Here is a 20,286-nt window from a genome sequence, read left to right as displayed (position 1 = left end):
ATCCTCGCGCGTCCTCGGAACAACTGTGCATTCACGAGTATGCGCTTTCATCGTCATCATCAGCAGCATGACTGTGCCCACTACAGGGCAAAGGCCTGTAGCCCACGTTCCGCAAATTAACCCGGTCCTCTGCTTGCTGCGACCGTGTTATCCTCGCAATCTTATTATTCTCGCCTGCTCACGGCCCACCTAACTTTCTGTCCCCTCATCGCACGCTTGCCTTCTCTTGTAGTCTCTTGGTAAGTTGGTATGCGCTTTACCGAGTAAGAACTTCAGCTATTATATGCACTTCACCATGCATGCATGTATGTATACCCTCTTGTGACAAACAGGGTGATTTAACGTTTGACATACACAAATAGTGTACCGTTGTTACTGCATAGCACTTCAGACTGTTGTGTGTCTTCCGTCACTAGACGGTGGCCTTGGAAAGCCCTAATTATGACCGATATCTTCAATCATAAATTCAGCAGAAAGCGGTGTACAGTTGCGACGCACAAACAAGCGTGGAAAAAGGAAAAAGTATACCCCATCCAGTGTCATTAGGTATAACAGGCCTCATCACTTACTAAACAGGCGAGAAGGAGGTCACTACAGGTGGCTTCATTTTCTTTTACTTCTTTACATTTTGTATGTAAAGCCACTTTCTCAGCACAACGCCATGCTTGGTGCTTCGAAATCACTCCTTCCCATGTTGTTGACCACTGCGGTTCGTGTGAGGGAGCCGCGGTGGTAAACCTTCCTTTATTTATGGCACCGCCCTCATCAACAAGCCATCGTAACGAAGTGCAGTCCCTTTTTGGCCCTTTGGTATGCCGGAGCCAATGACGGCGCTCATAAACCCGCAATAACGCTATAAAAAAATTGAATAATATTGGCAGTTTTTTCGTTTTCTGCGGTGTGCACTTTCTCCCAAAAGAGGAAATTTTACGTCGATATACACTTTAAGGCGGAAAGTTGGGCTAGTTGGTAACGTGAATAATAGGACCTGTTTACTAGCGAAGAAGACGTGGACGAGAAGAAGGAATACGGGACAACGCCTGCGATATACAATCTAGCGATATACACCTCCCTCGATGAAATCGCGCGCGACGGCAAGCGCCACCTTGGGTGCAGGTATATCATTCGTTACCGTAAGGTGACCAATAATCAAGCTCGCAGCCGGGAGGGGGGGGGGGGGGACTACACCCCCGCCTCTGAAGTTGGTGGATGCTTCCTGAAATAGGTGCTTTCCTCAGTGCGGTGAAGTGATCGAGCGTGAGCGTTGTGGAAGTGTACAAAATGCAAGATAAAGGTTGTGGGCTCAGGGCCATGGCCTCGAAGCCAGTGGAACCCTCAGAGACTCGGACAGCGAGAGGAAACAAACCACGCCATATCCACGAAGTGAATGATGATTGAGGAGCTGGCTCTGTGGTAATCGGGTAAACCGTGAATGCTCCGTAAAATTCCTCTGCTGTCATAAAAAGATGTCACACGTTGTTGGAGTAGCGATTGTGTTCAGGTTGTTGTCAAATCACAAGCGGTCGCAGACCTGGCAGCTGTGGCCGAACGTGTGGTCGAGGAAATCGCGCTTGAAGCGCGCGTTGGTTATGCTATATGTGGTTTTGCCTGCGTTAATGTCATCATCAAGGCGCTCGAAGAAAAGACGAAGAAGACTTCCCTTTCGCGCGAGCTGCGCCTGTAGCGGTCGCCTCTGGAACTAAGGTTACGCTTACGGCGCGGGAGTTTTTACATCAGTATGATGATGATGAAATAAACTTTTAATTTGCCAAAACAGTGTCCCCGAGCTCTTAAGCTTGGGATCACTCTAGGTGGGAGGGTCCCTTAGTCCAGGAATCCTCTGGCCGCGATCGCCTCCCGGGCCCTGGCGACGAGTCCACGTTGGTCGTCTAGGTCCCATGAAGAGATCTTGGCCTCCCACGTCTCGGCGAGGAGGTTGTTGCGTGCATGCGGTCGTTGCGGGCTTGTTATCGGCATCTTGGGGGCGCCACGGGCACTCGAGTATGAGGTGTGCCAATGTGTCGAGAACGTCGCAGATCGGGCAGTGATATGCATGAAGCGTCGGGTAGATGCGATGTAGCAGGATACCGTGCGTGTACGTGTTGCTCTGCAGTATTCGGGATGCTGTGGTTTCTTCATTAGTCAGCATGGGGTGAGGTGGCGGGTACACCCTGCGAGCTAGGCGATGGTGTTGCAGCATGGCGTTACACGTCGGGGGTACGGTCTCCACTTCTGCTGCAGCGCTAGCTAACCGCGGTTCGAGCGAGGCGGTGAGGGAGGCCCGGTTGACGTGACCGCGGGCCGCGGTGTGAGCCGCTTCGTTTCTCTCGAGCCCCTCGTGCCCCGGCACCCACACTACGCAGGTGTAAGGAAGCGGAGTGCTGCTCTTACTCAGAATTTTGAGTGCCTCAATTGAGATTAGGCACGTGAAGACTACGAGCACGTCCGTGCTTGTCATTGTGGCGAGGGCTACATCAGTATGAATAACCGTGACCTTTACTGTGGAAGCTCCGGGGTCAGACTGACTGGCCGCCGCGGCGAAGCTAGCGCATGCATGTGTGCCCGTCTGTATATAGAGCCGCAGTCAGCTGCATACAGCTCTCCCATAGTAGAGTAAGTGTAGTGCTCCAATGGAATGAAATGGAAAAAAAACTTTTTCTTTAAATCGTTGACATGTTATTCTGAACAGTCAGCGCCCCGTGTTGAAAGTACCACGTGCAGTCAGACTGTAAAGCAATTGTAGCGAAGCCTTGGAAGTGAGTAATGGTTGTTTTTTCCAGCGCCTTCTAGTGGGTCGTCCTCTTTGGCTTCTCCTGACGCGCTGAGTCCGTGCTTCGGCCTTGACTGTCGCCATTGCGTATTGCCGCCGAGTGCCATCAAATAAACGCCTTAACACAATTAATAAATACTGCTTAGAATATTGTACTGAAAACAAGTCTTACTGTATTTTGTCATTGATGTGAAACTTTGGACGGTAAGGACGAAATGGTAAACACGAACAGAACGAAGGACGATAAAGGACCAATACTTAAAGGCCTCCATAGCTTACCTTCCCATAGTTTTCAAACAAAGCAAAAATCAACGGAAATAAAAGGCACGGGAGGAGGCAGCTGCGTAAATCCGAGCAAACAGACAGCGCACGTAGTGAACTACTTAACCTGAAAAAAGAAAAGGCGCTAGCCTATTAATCGTAATCTGACGTGATACTGCGCCAATGAAATATTTTTCTTCGTATTTTTTCCTTTGACATAAGACACAGCGATGTGCATCGCTAAAGCTGCCGGGCTTCTTCGGGTACGCTGAATTTGTGGTGGGGCCATAGGCGTGCGCAGGGTTCTCCATTAGGTGGAGCAAAGTTACACCCCGCACCCCCACCCCAGGATTACTCGAGTCAGAAAGAAAGCTTCGTAATGAATGAAAGAATGAAAATGAAGCGATGGCATCCTCCTCACAACGGTTTCACTTTGGCCCTCGGCTTTCCTGGGGTTAAAGTGGAAAGCAAACAGTTCTTGCAGTGCAACGTCCATTATCGACAAAATCTTACATGTTCGTAAGGCTGCATTTTAATCACTGATGGGACGGGTATACGACTGAGGTACACGACGGACAGGTATACTTGGTGCTTCCCTTAGCTTGCTTACTAGGTGCCCCCTTGTAATGATTAAGCGGGGAAGCCCTCCCCCTTCCCTGTGGGCATGCCTATGGGTAGAGCCCCTTCTAAGCCGACGAAAAATAGCGCTGAGTGAACGGGGACGCAAGAAGAGGACACACAACACAGACGCTACGAAGAAGCCCAAATTTCAACAGTGCCCTTGTAATGCCACCGTAAAGCTGCGAGAGAAAGGCAAATAACGCGCACATGCAGAATATAGCCTGCGAATTTCCTGTGTTCAGTGAGTTCCCAACAGATCACTGAAGACAACAATCATTCCAATCCACTATAAATGAAAACTTGAATAAATGAATTAATACGATTGTATGATATGATATGATGAACTTTATTCAGGTCCGGAAGATCAACCATTACGTTGAGGTGGTGAGTATATGCCTTGATGTTGAAGACGACAGGGTTAAGAGTTAATGGATAGGTTCCGATTCCAAAGAAAGAAAAGTAATTGCAAACGTAAAGCTTTCTTTCTTTGTTCAAGACATTTAGGACCATTGGCCTGCATTATTTGAGAGGGTGAGTGATATGGATAACATTTGGAATAAACAACCTTACGGTTTATTCGAATGGGCCAATTCCTCACAGAGTGGATGTCGACCCAAGCGACCATGTTTCTTCGTTCTGCCGAGCACCTGGCCCGTAGTGCGCTTGCACTATTTCACCGGTAGGTACCCAGCGGCAGCAATTTTATGCCTCCCACAGCAGCGGCGTGTGCTCGACTATTAAACCGAAGCTGTAGTGGGTTAACGTGCACACAGATTCCTTCACACACATTATTGGGGTCACCTATCGAGATCAATACCCATAAACGACATGCCAAAGTGCCATGGGTCGGTGCACCTTTCTACCCATTAGAAAAGCCGGTAGGTTCCCGGTCGGCTCTGTGAATCAAACCCGCTAAACGCCGCATTGGAAGCGGACGCTCTACCATTTCGCCACTGCTGCTACGTCTATTCCAATGTAGCCTGGCTTTTTTGTCCCGTTTGTTCGCGCGTTTCTCGCAATGATGGCATATAATTGCATGGTTCGTACGTATCGCGCACTGGGGTCGATGTGGCATCAACTCGCGTTGCACTTATATGAATGAACTATTACGTAGGTCAGCACATATGCGTTATGCTTAATATCGGCCCTGTTTAATGTACTGGCTAATCACTTCACAGTAATCCTATAGCCCTCGCAGTGGGAAGCGGCACTTTCCAGCACATGCTCTGGACGCCCGGCAAAGACCGATTGACTGGGCCAGCCGGATAGGAACAGCTCAAACGGGGTCCTGCACTGATGGCTTCACCCTCTGGGACTTCACAAGCAAAATAACAAAAATAAAGTGTTCTGCTGCTACCGCTTCGTTTTATTTGATAAAATCGTATAAATCTTCATATATTAATGTGAAAGAGTATGAAAGCACGAGGAAGCCGATAAAGCCCATATAACAAAATAATTTAGCCAATGTTATTTGGATATGTGGCAACCAGATAAAAGCCATTAGACTAGGCCAACGTTTGAAGATGCAGTGCAACACTGCAAAAGCGTTAAGACTAGTATAGTAGAATCAATCCTGGGACCTATTTGGTGCTGCCGTTCGGCTGGCCCGGTCAATCTGTCCTCGCTGGTCTTCCAGGGCTTTGCTGGAAAGAGCAACTTCCCACTGGGAAGGAAATGGGTTGTGTGTTCTAGGTTTGCGGGGTAGTTTGGGGTAATTTCACGTACAAGAGTAAAGGCTTATTCCTGAGCTGTTAAATACGAAGCGCAAATACAAGCGGGCCCACACTGTTCACTAAGTTCTCGGCTTATACAAAGTATATGTTATGAACTAATCTGCAAGCGGATACTCACGCACGCGTGGCACATCCCCGTTTTATTTTATTTATTCTCTTGCGCTAAAGCCACATGTCCAGAGCTGCACACGACTGACGAAAGTCGCGAATCGACGCAGGAAAGAATGAAAAAAAAATATCATCAAGGATTTCGCACGGAGCTCATAAACAGCAACATATCGGATTTGCCCCTCAATACGAACAACATGAACGGATGGTCGACCACAAACTCCGTTGTCTGCGCCGCAGCTGGGACGGAACACCCGACCCCCACAACAGCGGTGGCCGCAGCGGCCTCCGTGCCTTCTTCATCCACCTGCAGGTACGCCTTGTGGATTATGTCGGACACAGAAGGACTTCCCGTCTTGAACATGCCGGAGAGGTCGCATTTCTCCGAGAACAGGTCATGGATCCCCAGTGCCATGAGGGTGTTCTTCAGAGAGAAACTCTGCTGTAGCAAGAGCTTGGGCATGCTCAGTTGGACGTTCGGTGTCTCCTTGAGATCCGCCAAGATCGCCGACAGCTTGTGATGCGATAGGTGATGCTCCAGATACGACAGCCCGTCGATGGCGTCCGGTAGCAGTAGGACCATGGATGCCCTGCCGCCTTTGTAAGGCATCTCGAGGGCCCTGACCGCGAGCTCGTCGCTGTGCGCGATGGCGAAATCCTGTTTCAGGCACATCATGTCCACCTGCACTTTGGTAGTAGCGTTCACGTTGAAATCTCGACGCGACGTCTTGTCGGCCGGAAACGGTGACTCCCAGAGACCGCGGAAATATATGGTGTTCACCAAGATCACGCTGGTCGTAGGGCCCACACTTCCAGGAGCCAGGATCTCCGTTATCTTGGACTCGGTGGCTTCCTTGATCCAGTCGTTGATCTCGACTCTGACGCTTTCGCTTTTGTTCTGGAAGTCCACGGACACGATGGTGGACGAGTACGTAGTGTTCAGGAAGACCGCGCACTCATCAATGACAGGAAACTTGAGGTCGCTGTAGATTCTGTTGGCGACGTAAAACTGCAGCTTTTGACTCGATAGCTTCGGTAGAAAGGACGCAAACTTATCGTGTACATTGTCATCCTTTGTTCGTATCACGGACAGGAGCTCTTCAGCGGTGTTGCCACGCGCTCCGGCGAGAGCCATGGAAAGGCCTGTCGCAATGCTGTACGGCGAATAGACGGTATTATTGCGTTTGTCCTTAGACTTCAACAGCTCCCGGTGCAGGTCTATCGAGAAGTGCACAATCATGCGACTAAGGTGCTTTGGCATGGCTTTGCAGTCCAAGTCCTGTGAAAGAGCCGCATACAGGAACTGAGTTTTAGGATTTGCCCTACGACCCAGCTTAATAGGCCTACAAATGGAAGTAAGTACATTGGAGGAATCCGTACCTCACAATAAATGGCATCGTTAATGATATCATAGCATAGGAGCAGTGTCGCGACACATTGCCACCGGTGAAACGCGTAATGTGTGCGACGTTTGGGCTGCCGGGCCATCTTGCAGCGCTTCCACGGTGTTTGCACATGATACGTGTTAGAATATATTCAAGTGCAACTTCTTCAGGTCATATATAGCATGTTGGACGTACACGTTAATCTATAAACTTAGCGTAAATACGAAGACACCTTCCCAAGAGATTGCGCTTGCCGTGTACGCATCCTCTCTCGTAGATATCTCTTCTGATTTGCACTACTTATAGTTCCAGGTAAGAATGGTCATACAGAATTGTCTGGTTATATATATGATGCTCGTACCGACGGTTGGTTTCAAACACAGTTGTATTTGCACAGGAGCCCGCGGTGACCCAAGTGCGCGGGCATACGTTTAGATAGATTGAGGTTTTTTGGCCCGCAAGGAACGCGGACGTATTTTCACACGCACTGAGAAATGGGAAACAGGATAGGTAGGAAATTCAAGTACACTTTTTTTTTTCCTTTTGCGCTACTGCTAGAAGTAGGCAACTGCGGAAACACGGTGAAGGAGGCTGTATCAAAGCCGTGCAACATAATCCAATGCCAAGCATGTCAGAGCGCTAACTTGATTCTGTGAGCATATATAAGCAGTTAATTCGGGCAGCTGGTTATGAGGGAGCTCACCTATGTTCAAGCTGGCAGAAGTGCGCTGCTGTTAAGCCTTTTGGTCCGTAGTAGTTTTCCTGGTAGGATGGCCGATTGTTTCCTCAGTGAAGTGGCCTTTGATGATGATGATGATGATGATGCGCCTCTACACATGGCTCATACCCACACTGTGGGATTGGCCAAGAATTGTTGATATAAAGTTTTAAAGATATACCAAATGATTAAAGACAAAAGACAAGCAAACATATAAAAGAACGAGTGCAATAATTATTTGTACATTCAACAAAACTTCGTTTGCATCATTTGCCTGAGTGCTAGACAGCACGCATGCCTCCTTCGTGGTCTGAGGTATATATTCAACCCACTATACATGCATTTGGTCGGTCCGATAAGCTATAAAACGAGGGGTGTGGTATGGTATGGTATGGAAAAACTTTATTTAGGTCCGTCGGGGCGTGAACTAGAACGTAGCGGGCCGCTCCCACGTCGGGACAGATAGGCCTAACCTGTCCGCCACGTCGTGGGCCCGTTGGACTGCCCATAGCTGCGTCCTGAAATCCGTACTGCGTAGCGCAGCATCCCACTTTGACGATGTAACGTTTTGATCCCGTAACGCAGGGCACCGCCAGAGCATATGATCTAAGCTAGCAAAGTCTGAGCAAAGCGCGCATGTGTTTGACGTCTGAATTTCTGGGTAAATTTTGTGCAAGAGTGCGGGACTGGGATTATATGCCCCGACCTGCAGGAGTCTGAGCGTCAATGCCTGAGGCCTGTTCAGTTTACTGTGCGGTGGCGGATACTTTCGCCTCCTCAGATAAAAGTTCTTGCAAAGTTCATTGTACGTCGTTGGGGGATCTTTGTTGTCAACAACCTCATCGTCACGCCGTTCAGTAGCTACGCGGTCGACGACTCCTCGCGCAGCTCTGTGGGCCTTCTCGTTGAGGTTGGACGGAGCGCCCTCGATCTGTCCCATGTGAGCTGGGAACCAGACGATTGTGTGTTGTTGTACCTCCTTATTTCGACGAGAGGTAATAGGAAAAAAAGAATTTGTCACTTAAAGAGAAGAAGAGCAAGAGTTTATGACTGTATATACAATAATAAATAATCGAAATAATGCATTATAAAAATTAGGCCATATTGAAATCTGCATGTTGTATAATCATCTTCGTCGCTGACAAAGCTGTGATGGGTCTCGCCTTTAATTTCTTTGAAGGACTTGTTTTGAGCCGGCGTGATCCATTAAAAAACGCGCGTACATCGTATTGAACGTCTGTAACAACTTGGAACCCTTCTCTGAACGAGCTCCTACGGATAAAAGTAAACGCGAGAGCCTCGCACCGTATGCACACTATGCGAAGCACCGCTAGGATCACCACACAGGATGTTAGCGTGCACCTATATACTCACCTCATTTCAGCATTTTTTGCGGAATGACTGGCGTATATTTGTTTCCTCGTCATGCAGGCAGTGCATGACGAGTACTCAAGAACGCGCCAAAATGGAGCTTTTGCCGGAAGCTGGCGACACAGCGAAAGTCCATAGGCCATAGGCGAAGACTACGGGGGGATTATGGGCCAGTAATTTGGATTATGGGTCTGTGAGAGTCAGATATTCGATCAGTGGAAAATGCCCCTCAAACGGATTTGTATGTGCAGAATATGTTGTGTTGGTAAACTGAAGCGACCGCTTAAGCTATGACAATTTAGAGTAAACGTTAATTAGCAATTCCTTAAACCTTAAAACAAAATTGGGCGGGGCACTTCGTCCAGTGCTCCACTGGCTGTAGCTAAAAGAAGTCTTGAACCGCGTAGGGACTGGTTGTCAGAAAACAAAAATGCTTCTTAGGATACAAAGCATCCTCAACACAGTCAGTCAGTGAATGCTTTCCCACAGACTTGCTCGCCAATAAAAGAAAGTAATTTCTTGGTTGTATACAAATGGGTACCCTTCGACATGCGCGCCTGGAAAAGTGCCGAGAAAAGATGGTACGCATCTTTTATTTATCAGCAAAGGGTTTTACTACAGTTCGGTCACCGAAGAGCAACTCAAATACTCGTCCAGAAAACAACCTTTGGCGGAAAAATTCGTAACTGCAGCTTCGCGCAAGGTGTAGTGGTAGCAAATGTGACAATTATTTTTGGTAATCTTAAATTTAAATTAATGGCATAAATAAAACTTCCTGCACCAGCATTAGCCCACTCTCTCCTGCCTGGTGCATGTTTTCACAAAATAAGTAAAGCATGACAATAAAAAAAAATTCGGCAGATCCCACGCATCATGGGAACCGATTTTATGCGAAGCAGTCAGCGAGGAGCAGCATATGCTGCATTTTTCGCTTTGAGCCAAGAGTTACGAGGTGGACTGACGTCTTGGTGTAAATTGAAAAAAAAAAAAAAACTGGAGTCTCCCACTAGCGATCGTTACAATGAGCCGGTACCTAAGAGACTAAAGTTACGTTAAATTCTTTAATTTGGAAGTCGGACACTCCTCTCTCGCCATATATATGTATTGTGTGTGTGTGTGTGTGTGTGTGTGTGTGTGTGTGTGTGTGTGTGTGTGTGTGTGTGTGTGTGTGTGTGTGTGTGTGTGTGTGTGTGTGTGTGTGTATGTGTGTGTGTGTGTGGAGAGAGAGGGAGAAATGTGGAAGAGTAAGTCGGGCCCTCGCCCCCTTCGGGAAAATTAAAACTCTCCACCTGTACTTGAACTGGTATAGCGCATTACGGGGAAGAAGAAACGGCCGAGCAGACCGACACAAGAGGACAAGAGCGCTAACTTCCAACTGTGCTTTATTGTGAAAATGCATCAAATATGTAGACTTGCGCAAGCATACAAAAACACCCTATAACGCAACGCCAAGATTAGACACACCATCGCACCGTCACACGCCACAGATTCATAGACGGTTTCCCTGATTAAGGAGGGCCACTTCATGTTCAGATAAAGCCAACGAAGGGGCGCTGATACATCTGATGCCAGCTCTTGCTATACAATGCGCTTCAATAATCTCTCGAGTGATTTGTGACGGGTGCTATCTTACTACTTCACATTGATCAAACATAGGGGAGCATCCACAATCGCGGCAGTGAATTCCAATGTGGCCCTGAATTGCTTTGTGAACATTATAATGGTGCTCTTTAGCCTTTCATTAAGGCAGCGCCCCGTTTGGCCGATATACCTCTTACCACATGAGAGTGGTATCGAGTAAACAACCCCCCCTCCACACGGAACAAACCGAGTTTTGTGCTTGGTTGAGCAAACAGTGGCGCGTGATTTGAGGGGATTGACTGCTTTGCAAAGCCGCTTTAACTTATCCGGCGCCGAAAACACCACTTTCACACTGACCTTCTCCCCTATCTTTTTTAGTCGGTGGGAAATGTCATGCACGTAGGTTAAAACTACGGGTCTTTTTCTGTCGTTAGATTCCGGCTGAGCCTCGGAGTTGCAGTCTTTTTTTATCTGTTTTAATAGCTTTTCAGCTATAGATGCCAGTAGGATAGCTGGGTACCCGGCACTCAAAAGCCTTTCAGCTTGAGCTGCAAAGCTGCGCTGCATGACATGATGACATGATTGCCTAAGGGGGTTGGTTGATGAGACAAAGATTTGTGATGCTTTGCTTAACTAACTTGGAATGGGAAGAGTCATAGGGTAAAAGAGGTTTTCCAGTTCTAGGTTCATATAGCCAGCACACATGGTCAGGTGAAAGAATCAAATTCAAATCTAAAAAGCGTAAGCTGTTGTCAGTTCTCATGAGTCAATAAAAGCGGTTTAAAACATTCATTAAAAGTCATTACAATATCGTCGGTTAGGTGCTGGCAGGTAGCGTCACTGCAGTCGATGAAAATCAAAAAGTCGTCTACGTAACGACATACTTTGGCGACAATATTTTGGTCAAGCATGCTCATCAGCAATCGGTCATGATATGCAAGGTATATGTCACTGAGGATCGGGGCGAGGCATGACCCGACGCAGACACCGCTATTCTGTATGTATGTATTCGCAATGTACCCAGCGTTATGTACAACAAGATGTTCGGAACACCGAAGGATTTTAGCAATTCTTTTCGAGGGTGGGGGGTGTTCAATCATACTTTATGTATGTTCGTGCGCGTGTTTGTATGTGTGTATATGTACACATACACATGCAAAACTGAAACATTTCGGTGAAGGTGTGAACCCCCCGGCTACGCCACTAGATCTAAAGCACACTGCGAATAAAATAAAACGTACAGCGGCATGCTGCATAGACACATTCACAGCTTTGTGGAATCTGCTGAGAGAGATCCCGCAAAACAATGTCCGAGACAACCACCGAAGAATCGCCGGTCGATGCCTTGCTCAAGCGATATCTGCATTCAGAAACGAAGTCACTGAGCCTCTGAATATTTAGTCATCGAGCATAACAAAGCTCGTTGACGCCCCGTTGACCAAGTGCGCGCCGCCCACTGCACGCAGACTGCCGCTAGTCTGCTGGTGCGGGAAGCGGAGGAGAAGGGACGTGGGGAAGCGCGGGAGGAAAGGCACTGCATCGAACGCGAAGAGGAGAGAAAAGGGGAAAGCCCAGGCGTGCTGCGCTGCTGCGGCGGCGCTTTCGGCGGCCGTTCTCCTCTTAGTACGCGAGAAGCCGCCGCGGCTGCTCACTGCTGCCGGCCCGAGAAACCTGCTGCGACGGCGAGGTTGGGCGGCGGTGGCCGATGGGCCTGCATGGCGTTGGGCGGCACATGGACCGACTTCCAGAGACTGATTGCAGAACCCCTGCAAGTGCGACTCTCGCCGCAACTCGACTCGCAGGTGGGTACCTCGAAAGATCGATTCCTACGCAAGCCGCCATCATCACCTGGGAAGCATGTGCAACCTCAAGCTTAGCTTTGCCTTCGTTTTCCGCCAACCTCTTTTCGCGTGCGCAGCATTCAGGCACGAGGCATGTGTGCTTTTCATGCTTGTGATCTGCGTTCGAAGCGCGTTACATGGCGCGTGTTTTCGCGTGGCGATCACTCCATGTCGGTTCTCAAAGGGGCGCGAGCGGATTGACCTAGCTGAAACAAAATCATCGTCACTACTACTTTGACAGTGTGCACAGTTTCACGACGAAGATTCCATTCCAGTCGTACCGCACATTACTACGCACATAGACTTTTTGTAGGCCGGGAAAGGCCGCCGCATTGCTACGAAAGCGGCTGTCTGATTGTGCGCCCGCTTTGACCGTCCATAGACTCCATGGCCAGTCTACGTATTGTAGCGGACTGCTCTTGCACGAGCAAAAGAGCCAGGGAACGACGTCACGATTTCGCATTCGGCCAAGTGGCCAAGTTGTTGCGCGTTCCCGCCACGAACCCCTGTCACTGGCGGCCTCCCCATTGGCTGAAAAGTGAGAATCGCCCTGGAGCGAGTTCCGGTTGTGTGCGTGTGTCTGTTGCAGTACGCTACCATGAACGGCGGCGCGCTGAGCGCGCGTTTTCGAACGCTTCGCGTGTCGTATGCTTGAAGTGAACGCCAGGAAGTGCGTACCAAGCCGATCTAGGGGGGCAGCAATCTCATTTTGGCTGTCCCGATTATCGTGACGAGAGAGGCGTCGTTTGGATTGGGGGCACGATTGACTTTAGGATCATCAAGTTGTATCCGCAGGCCCGAGCTTTGTGGAGCTGCGTAATGGTACGTAGGTTGTTAACATGGCCGCTGTCTCGCGCGTCCCTGCGATCTCTGTGCTCCTGACGATCGTTTTCTGTAACGATGTTGTGTTTCGAATTATGTCTGTTACGAGATCACACAATTACTCGAGTGCGCGTAGTGTTCTATCCTTCCGAAATGTGTTCTTGCCGCTGTAGTTCAACAAAACAGGTGTCGATCGGCACCGGTTTCGAATGTGCCATTTGACTTCGAGCAACCGTTAACTTTCGCTTGTGTGCGTTATCACGTAGGAACGGTTCCTGCCACGTTATCGTCTCGTGTGGGCTTGAAGCACACCTTAGATAGTACGATCAAGAGGCCGCGTAAACGCTGCGCACTGGAATTTAAATTTACTCATTACTTAAGAAATTTATCTATATTTTTAGCCACTACAGCACGGTCGCTATTTCATATATTAATTAGGGGTGTGCGAATATCAAATTTTTCGAATACGAATCGAATACGAATATCCACCTTCGAATATCAAAGGAAAAATGCCTCCACAGTAAAAATATTTTATTTAACATGTAGCTATTTGAAAAAAAAAACATTAACAGCCTGACTGGCAACACAACATACACTGCTATCTCCAGAACACAATGTCCAGGCTAGCACAATGCACATCACAACGCAAGCAAATATCACGGCACAATGAAAGTAATGACTAGATGTTATCATGAAGAAATATATGAGTTGCTCCACATGATCAGGCAGCAGGCGCTCCCTTTTAACAGAGACATCACCCCCCCCCCCTGCTACTGAAAAGGCACGCTCGCTTGGAACGGAAGTGGCTGGTATAGGGAGTTACATGGGGCAAAGCTTTGCCAGACTGGGGTATCTGAAGGTGCCTACAGTCCGCCACCAGTCACGTGGGTCACTGTCTTTCTTCAGAAGTGGTCCCGCATAGTGAACGAGTGGTAGTGCGGCACGTTACGGTCGCATAATATTGAAAATGTATGGTTACATGATCGCCAACAGCGCTGCACGTTGGAGATGCACCAGCAATAAATCATACGTATTGGGGCGCTCGTCGCAGGTAGATATTGTGCCTCCGTATACTTACGATGTTTATCGCTCCTCTCGGCAACGTTTTTAGCTATACGAACGCAGCAGAAATGTGGAAGACGAGGTATTTTATACATGATAATCGAATCGCATATCCGAATTTTTTTAATATTCGAAGTTATCGAATATTTGAAACTTTTCGAATACACGATTTTTGAATCGAATACGAATATTTCTAATGTAATGATCGACGAATATTCGAAACTTTCGAACATTCGCACACCCCTAATATTAATCTATTTGCGACTGAATAACTGCGTTGGTATTAGATCGCTGCTCGCCTTTTTTTTTTTGCGTGCTTAAAGAATGTTCACAATTATAGATTCTTGGTACCTTCGTACATTTTTCCTGCGAAAAAAGAATTCTTTTCTTATCTGCCGACTACAACCTGTTATCCTTGTTTTATGATATACTAATTATTGTGCAAGGGAATATGAGGTCAAAGGGCATTAGGGGCATGACAGTCGCGTTTGTTATACCACTGTTGTTTATGACATTTCTCCAATACCCTGTGTGTGCTTGCATGAATCAGAGGAAACACCTGATGTCGGTTTTAACGCGATAGCGTTAGAGAGCTCGTGTCGCAGAAATTCCGCCGTCGGTGTCGGCACCGTTGGTTGTGAGCGAAAAATCGTCCGTGAGCGAAAAATTGAGAAAAAAGCAAATAAAGTAAAGAATACAATGTTCGGTCCCATTGAGGATCGAACCCGGGCCGTTCGCGTGGCAAGCAGGTGTCCTACCACAAAGCCACGATGTTACTTGCAGCTGCTGCGGAAAAAAACACTACATAAATGCCATGTAGTGAAAGGATTTGAATGGCGCAGGCTCTCTCCTTAAGGCATTTTGTTGGACAGGTGTCACGACGAAAACGAGCCCATTCGCCGACTTGTAGGCGCATTTGGGAGGCCATCAAACTACGTCGAAAAAGGCTGGGATAGTGCAGCCATCGCCGCTAAAAACACACACGAACTTTCAAACAGCTCTAAAAATGGACAACTATGTCCATCTAGTGGAAAACATATCAAGCCACCACCGGCTTTCCAGAGGAGGCGTTGATCAAGCAAACAGCAAATGCTAGACAATGTGCTGCCGTCTGTGAGGCATTGTGAGACTCTTCATGGGCTCCGAGATGGCAAGCGCGCGGCGTCTATCTTGGAGGCCATGCGACTCTTGCTTTAGATCAAAAACCTGTATGTACCATTCGTGCGTGCGTGTGTGTGTGTGTGTGTGTTTAACAATACACATTAATAAGTATGCACTTACTGGTTGAAGTGCGCACTAGGGGCCGGATTTCGCTATTGCGTTCAACTCTTAAAGGCGAAGCTTAAGGGTCCCCAATTTTTCCATTTGCACAGGGGAGAGGGGGGCTAGGCAGGACTGCCCCCCCCCCCCTCCCTCCCTTATCCCTCCTCGACTTTATAAAGCAGCAAACAAGTAAATATTAGGTGGTTATAATGTGCCTGGAAACTTGTTGACAAGCAACACTTAGTATAGTAACTGCACCCAAATGAGTGTAATTAAAAAAAAATGATAATAGTTTACATGCCTTACTGCCATGCACAAGGTGTATGCTACTGTGTCACTAATCCCCATGGCACCATTGCTCACAATATGTGCTTTTGCTCTTGTTTTTTAAAAGCACATTTCATGTCTATACATGAGACCAATATATCATGCACGTTACCAATTCTAAAAGAATATCTTCTACTCTGAAACCTTTAGACATTTTTATTTTACAATCCCAGTAGGGGAATGAAATCATCTGCCTTTACTTTTAGGTCGTTGTTCCAATGGATTTTCATGCTTTCTTGAAAACCAGCTGTTCATTTGCTAACATAGTAGATTCCTGTTTTCTTAGTGCTGATGCACTAATACAAAGTATGCATACTTTGTATTTGTGTATTTGAGTTATACGATCTTCCACGATGCCTGAATTTACAGCTACCATGTGCCTGTCAAATGCAAAATAAGACATGCTGGTAGCATTTATTCGTTAGATTAGCACTGCTTTTCTGCTCAATTGTATTTCTGTAGACAGTACTGTATGTGTTTTATTAGATATCTTGTGTACTTCTCAATATTTCCTAATTGTGCCTTTCCTGTGAAATAGCATGTGGGACTGGCAGTATGTTTAAGTAATAAACACAAAATGAATTTGTACACAGCAGGTGCTGTGTGTATGTGCGCAGTTGTGTCTTATATTTCAGTTATCGTAGCCATTACTTCCAAGCCCAGGCATTTAACAATGGGGTGAAGCTGCTGAATGTGAAATTTGCAGGGTAAGATACTTTGTTTCACCCCAAGCCAGAGTTTGAATCCCAAACTAAGGTGGATCTTTCGTCAACTACAAAGCTTTCATTCTGAAGAATCCATATGAACTTTTTATAGCTTCAGTCTACAAATGGACCGGTGGCAATTCATCAGTTTCAGGTAGCTTGCACTAAAATATATTTAAAAAAATAAATAAAACAGATGCATACTATATACTGTTGTGTTGCATTCTATACGTTTATCTCCATAACCTCTATAACTGCCTCCGTGAACCTCTGATAATGGTGATGGCCATTTTGAACTGGTCACGGTAGTCTGTCCATGTGTCCAAACTGGTGTGATCACAAAAAGAATCATAGGGAAAGAAAGAAAACAGAAACGCTGCTGTTTATTTATTTATTTATTTATTTATTTATTTATTTATTTATTCGATCAGCATCGGACGCGTTATTCGAAGGTCGCAGGTTCGGTCCCTGCCCGCGGCAAGCTATCTTTCCCCGCCACGGTGGTCTAGTGGTTATGGCGCTCGACTGCTGACCCGAACGTCGCGGGATCGAATCCCGGCCGCGGCGGCTGCATTTTCGATGGAGGCGAAAATGTTTGAGGCCCGTGTACTTAGATTTAGGTGCACGTTAAAGAACCCCAGGTGGTCGAAATTTCCGGAGTCCCTCCACTACGGCGTCTCTCATAATCATATCGTGGTTTTGGGACGTTAAACCCCACATATTATTATTATTATTATTTATTCGATTGTAAATGCCTAAGTCATTAGTATGGCATGTTCACTCCTTATTACACCCACAACAGACTGCCAAGGAACTGCTGTTGTGACTTTGCACCATGTCCAAGTCTTGAAGCCGGTAAATTAGGGAGTGTGTGGTTAAGCTGCATATGCTGATAAAGTTAAAGACATTATTCTTTTTCTTGGTACCTACAGGGCGATGAATGGTGCTCCGACGCCAAGCACTCCACAACGAACTGGGCCGAATCATCGGCATGCCGCAAGGGCTTTTCATCTACGGTTGAACCACTGCACTCGCTCTCTTCTTACAATGCTAATTTCGGCTGCCACCAGAGGGCACCACTCAATCAAGTGAGTCACTAATACAGACTGACTTCTCACAAATTGAGCCGGCTTTGCAATGTTACCCATGCACGCACGTTTGTGTGTGCATGCTTGTCTGGCTGCACATCTGTATTGTCACCTGTCAATATTTATTCCATTGTAAGACTAATGAAATTGCTTAGCTCAGTAATTTACAAGGTTTTAGATAACAAGTATCAGGATAAAAAAGAATTTAGAAGTGTTGAAATATGTGACACTGGTTTACAAGGGTACTATTCCTAAGAGCTGCCATGTCTGTGGAAAAGTGGCTATGATCAATTGACGTGCAGTAAAGGGGTTAAATAAATAAGTAAAAAGAAGAAAAAATATACAGAAATGTGACGCCTGTTTTGTTCCTTCGGTAAGTTAAGTATGCAGCTTCTGGAACTTGCCCCCGTACTGTGAAAACATCACTGCATGACTGCCAGCTTCAGTGATAATATGTAAAGTGCCAAATTGGCAAGAGCTTGCTTACTGTCTTCGTATTGAGACCTCCACTGTCGAAGCTAACAATATCCCCCTTCCCTTGGCTATTGTCGGCAAGCAGTGTATTTTCCCTGTGTTCTCCCAAGTGCAGAAGGCAGAGGAGTGCATTGTATCCACGTGGACAAGCCCTGCCTTCTTTTTTTCCTTCTCTTTATATCTTGCTTCACGTCACATTTCTAGTTGCGGCATTGGGCATTGGATAAAGTGTACTGAAGTCGCACAACGTTCCAAGGAGCGCCTGTTACGTAGGGCATGCATTTGTGAGACTTGTCTCTCTCTCAAAGTGCTGCTGCCTTGAAAGAAGGGACACGTGGCCCTTGCATTTAAATTTCAACCGTTTCTGCAGGACATGGAAGTTTCAGTACTTGCAGTTGTAGTTGCCACTGAGCGATTTATGCACTGCACTCTTTTCTTACCAGTGTACTCAACTTCGACTTTAGTCTTTCACAAAATCATAAGTTGCCGTCTCTCATTGAGCTCTCTCCACTATCCCATGGGATCGACAGGCACAGCAGCAAGGTGAAGTTGGCAGCAATCCGTGGTGGTTGTCGGAGCCGAGTCCAGGACTGCTACCACATCCTGACAGCCACCGCTACAGTCCACCGAATGCCAACAACAACAATCCTGGCAGTGGCGTTCAATTCTACTCTCCCTGGAACCAGCCCAGTCCGTGCCAGCGACCAGGAGGTCACATGACCACAACCAATGGCATCACTCAGGTGAGGATTTTTCCTGCCTTTGCTGGAATACTAACATATAATTTTCGATGTTGTGAAACCTACTGCACACTTCTGTTTACACGCATGAATAGATCGCGCTTCGCAAGTCTTAGAAAACACTTATGGGCGGGGCTTTTATTTTATGCTCCAGGTGTGGTCTCGATGTACTGCTCTGACGTCATCGACGTTGTTGTGACATCATGACCCGGAGTAATAAAATCAAGCCTCGATATAAAGAGGTTGTACAATTAGCGAGAAACTTCGTTATATCGTGCATTTTGTTGCATTGAGGTTTCGATAGTGCAGCACTAAAAAAAATGCGGTTAGTTCCACATCATGAACACCGTTGAAACAACGAAGCTGATGCCCCCTTCCCCAGGCTATTGCATTTCTATGTTTTGCACACGCTCTGGTTGGCCGCTGTTGAAGATGTTTAACTTCAGCTTCTCTTGCACGGGCATTGGCGTTAGTTCGACAGCATTGCGCCTGTTCCTGCGCAAGCTCTTGCTGACGCTCACGTCGGGTGGCTTCTTCCTCGGAAGAACGAGGAATCATGGTCATTACGGAAAAGCAAATTGCTGGACACTGGCACATTCACTTATACTCCTCCTAGCCTCCCCTCACCCATCTTTGCGCACCTCTCATTGGTTCAACATTTTCGCTGAGCCTCGACACTCCCCTTCTTGGCACGCCTCACATTGGTTCGCTCTTTCCACAGAGCCTCACCCTCGCCCGTCTTTGAGCAACTGTAATTGGTTGGCCTCGGTAGGCGAACCCCGTCCAGCGAGAGTGGGACTTGGTAGGAAGGGGAAGGGCTGTGTAGAAAGGTTCACCTATCCGCAGAGCCTTTCCCATTCCTACCAAGTCCCACTCTTGCCGCACCGCAAGGTCACGTAACCAGTGCTACGCTGCCAATGGACGGGCATACTTCAACTAAGAACAGCTTTGCTGTTAAAAAGCACCATAGCTTCCCATGTTGCGGAAGGAATGAAGCACCAATGAGATGAACACAAGAAGAGACATGGACAAGCGCTTACTGACAAAAAGGGCATTTCACATTAATGCAGTATTTTTGTAAGTTTGTTGACACAATCCAGGTTCTTTCTTTTTATGAAGAAGGCTTCTTTCAGCTCACGGGCTATTCCGTCTTCACTTCTGCTGTACCAATGTGAAATGTCCTTTTTAGAAGAAGCCATTTCACATTGTTGCTTCCTGTTTTTTATGCTTTCCTTTTGGGCTTTCCTTTCATCTTTAACAAGAACCAGTGGAATGAACCTGTTTGTGCTTTGTCATTACATAGCCAGCTGGCTGATTTCCACCTGGCTTATGTCATACTTTTTCCTGGACTCGTGTACGCACAGTGATTTGCTGCGTGAAATCCTATACCCATCTCTTGGTTTGCCTGTATGTGTTC

The 20,286-nt window shown here is 47.1% G+C and overlaps 1 protein-coding gene across 1 annotated transcript; it reads right to left on the bottom strand.

The window, feature by feature from the left end:
• Positions 1–5,626: 5,626 nt before the first annotated feature.
• Positions 5,627–6,778, bottom strand: LOC119392905 (serpin B3). The gene has a single exon (XM_037659826.2). The coding sequence runs from the start codon at positions 6,752–6,754 to the stop codon at positions 5,627–5,629; it is 1,128 nt and encodes a 375-aa protein (XP_037515754.1). The 5' UTR covers positions 6,755–6,778.
• Between the last annotated feature and the right edge of the window lie 13,508 nt (positions 6,779–20,286).

This window comes from Rhipicephalus sanguineus, chromosome 5 (assembly GCF_013339695.2).
Source record: "Rhipicephalus sanguineus isolate Rsan-2018 chromosome 5, BIME_Rsan_1.4, whole genome shotgun sequence".
In the NCBI taxonomy this organism is placed as follows: domain Eukaryota; kingdom Metazoa; phylum Arthropoda; class Arachnida; order Ixodida; family Ixodidae; genus Rhipicephalus; species Rhipicephalus sanguineus.
The sequence above is the reverse complement of the archived record's forward strand: the minus strand, read 5'-3'. Positions and strand labels throughout refer to the sequence as shown.